This window comes from Apteryx mantelli, chromosome 25, assembly GCF_036417845.1.
Source record: "Apteryx mantelli isolate bAptMan1 chromosome 25, bAptMan1.hap1, whole genome shotgun sequence".
In the NCBI taxonomy this organism is placed as follows: Eukaryota; Metazoa; Chordata; class Aves; order Apterygiformes; family Apterygidae; genus Apteryx; species Apteryx mantelli.
The window spans coordinates 9,519,216-9,528,442 of record NC_090002.1 but is presented as its reverse complement, the minus strand read 5'-3'; the positions used below and the strand labels follow the sequence as shown (position 1 = coordinate 9,528,442).

Sequence of the window (9,227 nt, the reverse complement as noted above, 5' to 3'; positions counted from 1 at the left end):
TTCTGACAAGGGTTAGGTTAGTAGTTTTGATCTAGGCCCCAACCTGACTTTCATGCCCTCAGCTGCTCTTGGACCATCTTTGGACTTTAACCTTCTGAAGGGCTGTACTGATCTACAAATGGGCAACCAGATTTAACACTGGATTTTGAAGTGGATCTCTTCTGTTTTGGTTGAAATAGGTTTTTTGTTTTGTTTTTCTGGCTGTGCACTAGTCTTTGCATAAAAGATGTAGGAAAAGACGAGCAAAGCTGTCACTTCCCAAGCCCCGAACACTTTCTGGGGATGGTGGGACCTGAGAGCAGAGGGGGCCACGGTGTTTCCCTCGAGCTCAGGCAGCTGTAACACTCCATATCCTCCAGGCTCATGGATCATTAGATGCCTCGATCAGGTAACTTAACCACTTCACAGGCGTGACCACTCACCACCACCTACCTCTGCCTCTTCCAGGGAATGCAAGCAAAATGACTTTCCTAGCGCTCATCTTCCTGCTCTCCCTCCTGCACGCCGAATCTGCGAGAAGCAAATACCCGCCCAAAGATGCAAGTAAGTGAAACGCACCCGCGGCTCCGGGCAGGTGCTCGCAGGCGGCGTAAGAGCAGATGGGGAATCACCGGGAGGAGCAGGGTTCAGGGGCTCCCTGCATCCCGGCAGCACCCATCGCCGCACCGGGACCTCGCAGCCCGGCGATGCTGCCGGCCGGGGCCCGCGTCCGCCCGGCCCACCCGACCCTCTCCGCAGCCCTCCCCGGTTGTGTAGCGCACCAGACACTTACCGCAACACGTTTTCTCCTTGCAGTTTTGAACCCCGTGTTTGGACCGAGGGAGGTGACCGGTTTGCTGGGCGGCTCGGTCACTGTGAAATGCTTCTACCCCCAAACCAAGGTGAACAGGCACGACAGAAAGTACTGGTGCAGGGAGTCGACGAGGAGCTGCCAGACCATCGTCTCTTCCAACGGCTACACGGCTGCAGGCTACCAAGACAGAGCATCCATCATTGACTACCCGCAGCAAAGCTTATTCCAGATTAACATTTCACAGCTAGCACTGGGGGACAGAGGCACCTATCGATGTGGTCTTGGTCTCAACAGCAGAGCGCTCTCCTTCCAAGTCAAGGTGGATGTTTCTGAAGGTAACAGCCTTAGAGTATTGTTCCTCTTTTTCTTTCTCCCTTTTTCCCCAGGCTCTATGGGAGATCTGTCTAGGCACAGTGTCCGGATGTCCCACACTTTTGGAAAACAGCAGTTTTCAATTTCTTTGTCCCTGGTGTTCTTACAGAGTAAAATTTTGTTTGACCACTAATCCAGCATAAAAATCAGATGAAATGAACCTCATTTGAGGTCACAAACCTTGTTTAGAAACTGCTGGAGGAAAAAAAAAAAAAAAAAAAACAAACTTAGGGAGACTCAGAGAGAGGGCAGGATTACCAATCACTCAGATGCGCCCCTCTTCTCAGAGGTCGGTTTCAACCGCAGGCCGAGGATATTTGAGCTGCGTTAGTGCGCTAGGTACGATGCCACTGCAGCGCAGTGTGCAGGACCAGCTGGGCAAAGGTAGGTTTGCAGAGCACAGTGCGAACTCATGACCTGTGGCAAGAAGGCTCTGGGAGAAACCCTGCTGTAGAGCAGGGATACGGCAGAGACACCACAGTCCTGAGACGCATGACAGGCACATGACACGGTAGGGCAATTCCATGCTCTAACCAGGAGCAGCACATAATGCAGCAAAGTGTAGAAAGACGCTGTGCCACCAGAAAGCATACTGCAGTAGAGCGGACTAGCGTACAGAGCACCCGGCAGCGCGGGCGCTGGACACTGACTGGTGCACCTTCACGCAGGTCCAAACGTACCCGAGGAAGCCGAACTCTTCTACGTGGAGCTGCAAGGCTCTGTGACCATATCCTGCAGCTTTGGCGAAGAGTATGCGAGTGAAAGGAAATACTTGTGCAAGATGGAGAAATCCGGCTGCCGAAACATCATTGATACTTACGGGAAGGTGGACGAAGAATACGCAGGGCGCATTTTGCTGAGCAATCAGAACACTGCAGGGTCGTACAGCATCATGATAACTCAGCTGACCTGGGAGGACTCGGGGCTGTACTTGTGTGGTGTTGGGGTCTACGGAGAGACTGGAGAAACTAAGGAAGTGGATTTGCACGTCTATGAAGGTCAGTGAGCTATTCCCAAGAGGTCTATATGGTTACCCTTCTTCTCTGCTTCTCTTTTAAGAGTGGCACTAATGGTCTCATTTTACTTAACAAGAATTTTAATTTCTTTTTCTAGAGTGTTATTACTCTATCCTCTCATATAGATCCTTCTTTTTATTCACGCATCTATCAGTAGTGTACTAAATCATCACTAATAAAGCCCAGACTTGCACCTTGAGAGTTAATTTTCCTGGCAGTGGTCAGCTATCTTCCTGGTGAATTACTCTTGCTAGCCCAAAACTCAAGGAGGCAAATTCTACCTGCAAGTTTGAGACAGGAAGACTGGCTTTTAATTCCTTAAATTTCAAAATGATATTTATAAGAAGGAAAAGACTTGCCCTTTCCCTTGCCAAGGAAGTGATACTTAGAAACACTGATACACAAAGACAACAATAACTCAGTGGATTTGGAAAAAGGAAAGACATGACAGGTCCTTTATGGTCAATTCCTAACAACCCTAGGATGGTCTCCTACTATCAGTAGCCCAGAGCTTGACCCAGTCTTGTTTCAGCAGGCAAGTACAGCTTTGTTCAACCTGATAATATTTATTCTCTTGGGAGATCGTCACATGGTCAAAAGTTAAGCATGTATAACCGCCCATTTCATTTTGTATCTCCAGGGACAGATGTTCCTCAAGGAAAACACACAGTATTTGGAGTGAAAGGAGGTTCGGTAACTGTTGAATGTCACTACAATCCTAGAGAAAGAAGCTCAGTGAAGTACTGGTGCAAATGGAGAAAAAATGGGTGTGCTCGGATAATAGACAGCTCTGGGTTTGTGTCAGACTTGTACGAAGGACGAGTAGCCATGTACGATGACCCGGAGAACGGCACATTCACCATCATCCTGAACCAGCTGGTGGACAGTGACAAAGGCTATTACTGGTGCATGGCAGATGAAAACGGGGAAAAGAAATCATCAAAGGAGTTGAAGATCATAGATGGTATGAGCACGCGCATTCGTGGTTCTCTCTGCCTGCACAGTGGGTATGAAATAACCTCCTAAGCAGCAGGAAAGAGCAGACGTCGCGTTTTGCGAAGAGACACGAGTTCTCATTCTGAACTTCTGTCTAACAAGGCAAAATTTTGCAATGATTTTTCCCCTAGTAATTTTAAAATGGAAGCGCAAGGTTTCAGCTTTGAGGGGAAGTGTTTGCAAACAGTATCTCAGCACAACTATCCCTTAAGCCTCACAAAACACAGCATTCATCCAGAAATGTGTATACAGCACCTTAGCATAGACTTAGCAGTGTTAGGAGCACTTTCCCTCAAAGATGTGTCTCGTGGTCCACCATTGCAGTATTGCTGTCTATTTGCTACCACGACTGCTACCGAAACTGCTAACCTCAGTCTCACTGTTTTGTTTCCCTCACAGGGGACCCTAGTTTAACAGGAAAGAAGGAAGTGGAAGCGAACGTGGGTTCACAGGCACATTTAACTTGCTCTTACCCATGCAAGTACTACTCCTACGAGAAATACTGGTGCAAGTGGAACGGCGCTAGCTGCACCCCTCTGGCGGCTTCTGACCAAAGCCACCCGGAGCTGCACATTGACTGTGACAAGGACAACAAGACACTTATCCTAAATTTCGACCCTGTGGCACTGACAGACGAAGGCTGGTACTGGTGTGGAGTGAAGCACAAGGGCAGCTATGGGGAAACCATGGCAGTGCACCTACGAGTAGCTGGAGGTGAGCTCCAAGGCAAAAGCAGGCAGGGGCTTTTGTGCTATGAATCCTGCTGCCTTCTGCCGAGGATGAAATGCCTTCCGTATCCACTAGGTTGCAGCACCTCAAAACAGAAACGCTCTCATCCAGGCAACCAAGATCACTTTGATTTTGTGCCACCTTCTGTGGATGCTCTCATCCACTCGCTGGAGTCTGCTGCCTCCTCATTCCCAGTCATTAAGAAAAACAAGTCTGTAAAAATCACTTCCTTCCACCCCATTTTCTCCTTTTTGACTCTGTTCCTAGTAACTGTTGCTATTACAACTTGTAACATCACTTAGATTAGGCAGCATCTGACATCTACCATGTAAAAGGCTGCATGTAGGTAGGAGATGCATCCGACCCCAGGGAGCTTATGATCTTAATAGATAGGAAAACTGTCGGGAGCAGGAAGGGAAGGGCAGCCACCCAATCCCCCCTCTACAAGCAAGAGGCTTGGTCTCCGCTTTCCTGCGGTATTTTGGAATGAAGATGTTTTTCCTGGAAAGGGATGTTGCTGGAAGCAGAGCAGAGAAGTATAGTATCGCTTTAGAAATCCTGCATGCAGCTTAAGCTGCCTAAACATGTGATAATCAGAAAGTGAAACTGTTTAGAGATGAACAGTCTCATTTCACTGCCCTTGGCGGGTGAAGAGCAAGAAATAAAAGCAGACTGAGTATTCAAGTTTTGTTCTTGCAATATTGCAAAAACAGGACTTAAAAATGCAAGAAGTTTCAAAAGGGTACGTGTGAATACAGAGGGAGCCTCCCTGAGATTTTTGCATGAAGTTATTTTGAGCTAAGTTGTTTCAGGCACCTAAACCACAGTTCATAGAGTCACATACATATAGCCGATACCCACTACAGGGCTGTACGCACAGAACAGGGCTCACGTTTTCCCCCGCTCCCCCCCTCCGTCCGCGTGCTGCCGCTCAGCGTGACTTACCCCCTTCTTCCGCAGCAAGGGTAGCCGTGGAAAGCGTCGCCAATCCCAGCCCGAAGCTCTTGGAAGTCGACGCTCCCAGCGGCGTCGTTCCCCAGGGCAGAGCCAGCAGCGGCGCTGGAGCGGGAAGCCCAGCCGACGCGGGGAGGTTAGTCCTTTCCAAGCCTTTGCCATTTGTTATCCTTGAGAAGTTTATCTTAACTCGCTGTTGATACCGTGCTTGCGCACTGCATAGGCAGTTCGGCAACAAAGCAATTATTGTCCTCAAAGACCTTAGATTAAAGCATCAGAGGGAAAATAAGAATAAAAGTTACAGCAGAAAGTTGTTTTTTACTTCTTTTAAAGGGCAAGAAGATGTGAAGTTATTCTCTAGCCCAGATAAGAAAATATAAGAATGAAAATGATTAGAAATTCCAGATACAGAAAAGCTGTATTTAAAATAATACTTCTGTCAAAACTAGAGAGTTTTCCTTTACACATTTATAACTAAGCTGCTGACCTAGCTGTTATGACATTACCTCCATCCTACATTTTTATTTATCCTCTTGCGAGCTGCTTGGATCCGGATCGTTAGTTGAACTGCGTCCTGCTTGCGCAGATCTGCCATTCTGCATGTATTTTAGACTGCCGAGAATTCACCTCAAATAGTCCAAAAAAGGCATTTCACAGCCAAATGTTATATCTTCCTGTTGCAGCTTGGGAGAAAGCCACAGCTCAGGCGCCGTCCTGATAGCCGTGGGCCTCGTTGCTGCAGCGTTCCTGATCCTCGCTACAGTTTTTGCTGTTTATAAATACAGGCAGATGAAGCGATCTGGTGAGTCCCTGCCTTTCGCGGCCTCGCGAGAGAAGCCAGCGATGTTGAGATGGGGGGGGGGGGGGGGCGGCTGGCGCGCGCTGGCCGGAGCTGCTCCCCGACACCGCTCATCCGACGGCAAGGTCGGGGAAGCAGCCTCCGCCGCTAGCCCCGCGCGACCCCCCCTCGCACGGCTGGCGAAACCCCGGCGCGCGGCACCGCTCGGGCCGATCCCGAGGCCACGCAGGGTCGTGCAGCGTCTCCGAACGCGGGGGGAGACGCGGAGCCTGACGTCCTTGCACCGAGCCGCAGGGAGCCCGGGAGAAGGAGCTCACCACCGCTGGGCTGGGGAGAAGGAGCTCACCACCGCTGCATGTCTGTCTTCTCCCTTTTTGCAGACCTGGTTTCGGTGGGGAGCTACAGGACGAACATCAGCATGTCGGACTTCGAGAGCGCCAAGGAGTACGGCGCAAACGATAACGCCTGCATGAAAGAGACCCAAGAGACGCAGATGGGGGGTGACGGTAAGACCCCGGCTGCAGCGGGACCTGGCAGCTGGCGAGTCCCCGCACGTCTCACCCTGCCGCGGCGCCGCCGGTGAAGGGGCAAGGGAGGCCCGGGTGGAGGGGCTCCTCCAGGAGAAGCAGAGGACGGAGAGGTCCAGGCCCTGCAGGGCTGCACATCTGGGCACGGGACAGCTGCAGCCGGGGGCTTCGCCCACGCGCCCGGTCCCCGACGGCGGGAGGTCCTGCCCCGGGAAGTGCAAGGGGGGTCACTCCACCCTGGCGCTTCAGAAGCCCTTGGAGATAGAGAAGGTGCCGTGAAACGAGGCACAGCAGAGCCCGCTCGGCCAAAGCCGGCAGGAAAGAGCAGCTGCGGAGGAGAAACCCCCCGGGAGCCGCCGGCACCCTGACTTCTCCCTTTCGTTTCAGAATTCATAAGCACCGCGAACAAGGCTGAAAGCACCGCCGAGGCCAAGAAGGCAAAGAGGGTAAGAGGAGGCAGGGGAGAGCTAGCAGACCCGAGAGGCACCAGCCCAGCACCTGCCGCCCCGGCCTCACTTATACCCCAGGGTGCAGCCGCACCTGGGTGCCGCCGCACCTGGGGGCACCTTAACCCTTTCCTGGCCCCGCGGCTGAGCAGGGGAAACGAAAGGAGACGTTTTGCTCAAAGCATCACACCAAGGCAGCCCCGGGCGGTGCCGGGGCGCCGGTGAGGAGGCGCGTTAACGCCAAGCGCGGGGGCGGGCAGAGGAGCGGAGGCCAGGCTCGAGCCCTTCTTTGGCAAAGCCCGCGACCAAAGGCTGCGCCTGGGTGCTGTACGCGCCGGGAGCCGAGCCGGAGCGATAAGGAGCCCCGTCTCGGAGCCGGGCAGGCCGTATTTTAGTTCCGCAGCTGGGAAAGCTGGGGCTCGCGCCCCCGTAACGCCGCCCTTGTCTCTGCAGAGCTCCAAGGAGGACGCCGACGTCGCCTACTCCGCTTTCCTGCTGCAGGCGAGCGCCGTGGCGCAGGGGCACGCCGCCGAGGGCAGCGGGGCCGCGGCCGCCCCGCCGGCGCCCTGGGACGGCCAGCTGTGAGCGCGGGAAAGCCGCGCGCCGCACCCGCGCCCGCTGCCGCCGCTTGCTTCGTCGTGATCTTCTCTTGCTAAAATTCAGCTTGGAGGGGTGGTTTGGGAAGGGGCTTGTGACCCGGCGGTGAGCTGGTCCCGGGGACGGGTTCCCCGGCGCTCCTGGGGGCGAGGGGGCTGCTCGGAGCGGCGCGGCCCGGGAAGGAAAAGCCGTCAGCGATGCGGCGGGCTCTCCGGGATCAGGAAGCGCACTGCATAATCGCGATTTATTTTAAAGGCAGCTGGAAAATACTTTTGGAAAATGACTCGCTCTTTTGATTCTTCTAAGCTTTCGAAATCAGACGGCAGCGCCTGCGACGGCCTGACATGTTTTTTACTCGCAATATTCGCCAATAAAGAGTACTCGTGCCTTTGAGCAGACCGGGCGGACTCGCGGCCTGTGGCAGGGCGGTGGGAGAGCGCCTCCGAAGGGCCGCGTGCCGGGCTCCCTCCTCGTCCCGGCGCTGGGGAGTCGGGTGCCCGTCGCGCCGCAGCAGACCGCAGCCTGAGTTAGAGCTGCTTTGGGGGACGGGGGGGCTCCAGGAGCGAGCCTGCGCCCACGCCTGCCGGAGCACGCGTTGCTACTGCTGATGGATTTGGTCTCTGAGGCACCACCAGCACGGCTGGAAAACACAAAAATAATTAAAAAAAACCCCAAACCTTGAAGATTATAGGACATGCAAGTTGGAGCCCCTTGGGTGGCCCCAGGCACCAGCGGCTCCGTGGCCTCCTCCCCTTTCTGCTCCTGCCTTCTCCAAGGAGAGATGCTCGCATTGGAGGGAGCTTGTCCCCAAGGAGAGATGCTGGCGCTGGAGGGAGCTTGTCCCGCCTTGGGCAGGGGGAGGCTGCAGACGGAGCGCGCGGGACCGGCCCCGGCCTCCGCAGGGCTCCTGTCCGCAGGGAGACCCCGCGAAGGCTGCAGGAGCTCGGGGGGCTGCGCAGCGCCCTGCGGAGGGAAGCGGGAGGCAGGGCTGCAGCTGTCGCGCTCGAGGAAAGGTGCGGAGTCCGCGAGCTCCCCGCGAGCTTCCCGGTGTCCTGGGCTTTCCCGAGCCCTGGCCCTGCCGCCCACGCCATGCTCTGCCGGACACAAAAAGCAGCCTGGCTCCTCTAAAGAGCGCCTGCTTCGCCCTGACAAGGCGACTCCCGGGGCTGCTGCGTCGCAGCCCAGCTGCAAACCCCGGCGGGTCCCTTCCGCCAAAGTTTCACTTATTTCCAGATCCTGCTACGCTATATAGAAAAACCATGACGTTGTGGCGCCTGCTGGGCTAAAGAAAGGGGCTTTGGGGGTGTCAGACGAGGGACAGAGATGCGCAGAAGTGGAAGAACAGAACTGGCCCAGACGGACACAAGCTCCCGGAGGCTGCTCATCGTGGCCGTGCCGATTACACGTGCCGGCGACGGCGAGCTATAAAACATGAAGAATTCGGAGCATAAGGAACCTACCTCTCTGTTTCCAGGGCTGCTCTCAAATGGACGTTGCAGCAGTTGTGCCCTTAGCGCTGATGTCAATCTGGGATCTCAGATATCACGTTATATCTCATCTCCCTCGTGTCATAGGCTGGGTCCCCCCTATAACGTTTTGTAAAGGGCCTTGGCGGCAGCACCAGGCGCTCACGGGCCGGGACCAGCCTGAGCCTGCCCGGGGTTGCTGGAAGGGAATGAACTGTTCTGGTGCAACGGGAAAAGGTGTGCACTTGGAAAGGGTCCCCAGGGAGCGGGGACGAGCAAAGCCGAAGGAAAGCGCTAACGTTTAGAAATTTCCAAGATGAGAAAACCCCTTTCTCTCTTCCTTCTCCGATCAGCTTCCCCTTTAGCCTGCCGGAGGCATCCTTTTCTCGCCCCGGCTCCTCCCCGTGCTGCGCCACGGCGTCACTCTGTAGGAGAAACGAGAGCGGGTGAAGGTCCCCGTGGGATGCGCAGGACGAGCGACGAGCGTGGCTGAGCATCCTCGCGGCAGCGCCCGGCGCAGCCCGCCGGCCCG

General features: G+C 54.7%; 1 protein-coding gene across 1 annotated transcript; it reads left to right on the top strand.

Annotated features, from left to right (window-relative positions):
- Positions 1-461: 461 nt before the first annotated feature.
- On the top strand, positions 462-7,498 carry PIGR (polymeric immunoglobulin receptor). Its single transcript, XM_013956344.2, has 10 exons — positions 462-543; positions 796-1,128; positions 1,834-2,163; positions 2,822-3,145; positions 3,577-3,891; positions 4,867-4,996; positions 5,544-5,662; positions 6,040-6,165; positions 6,574-6,632; positions 7,086-7,498. The coding sequence occupies exons 1-10, from the start codon at positions 462-464 to the stop codon at positions 7,215-7,217; spliced, it is 1,950 nt and encodes a 649-aa protein (XP_013811798.2). The 3' UTR covers positions 7,218-7,498.
- Positions 7,499-9,227: the final 1,729 nt, after the last annotated feature.

Coding starts and splice junctions, on each gene's coding strand:
- PIGR (XM_013956344.2), top strand. CDS start 462: ATGACTTTCCTAGCGCTCATCTTCCTGCTCTCCCTCCTGCACGCCGAA. Junction 3,146..3,576: donor GGAGTTGAAGATCATAGATG/GTATGAGCACGC, acceptor TTTCCCTCACAG/GGGACCCTAGTTTAACAGGA. Junction 4,997..5,543: donor AGCCCAGCCGACGCGGGGAG/GTTAGTCCTTTC, acceptor TTCCTGTTGCAG/CTTGGGAGAAAGCCACAGCT.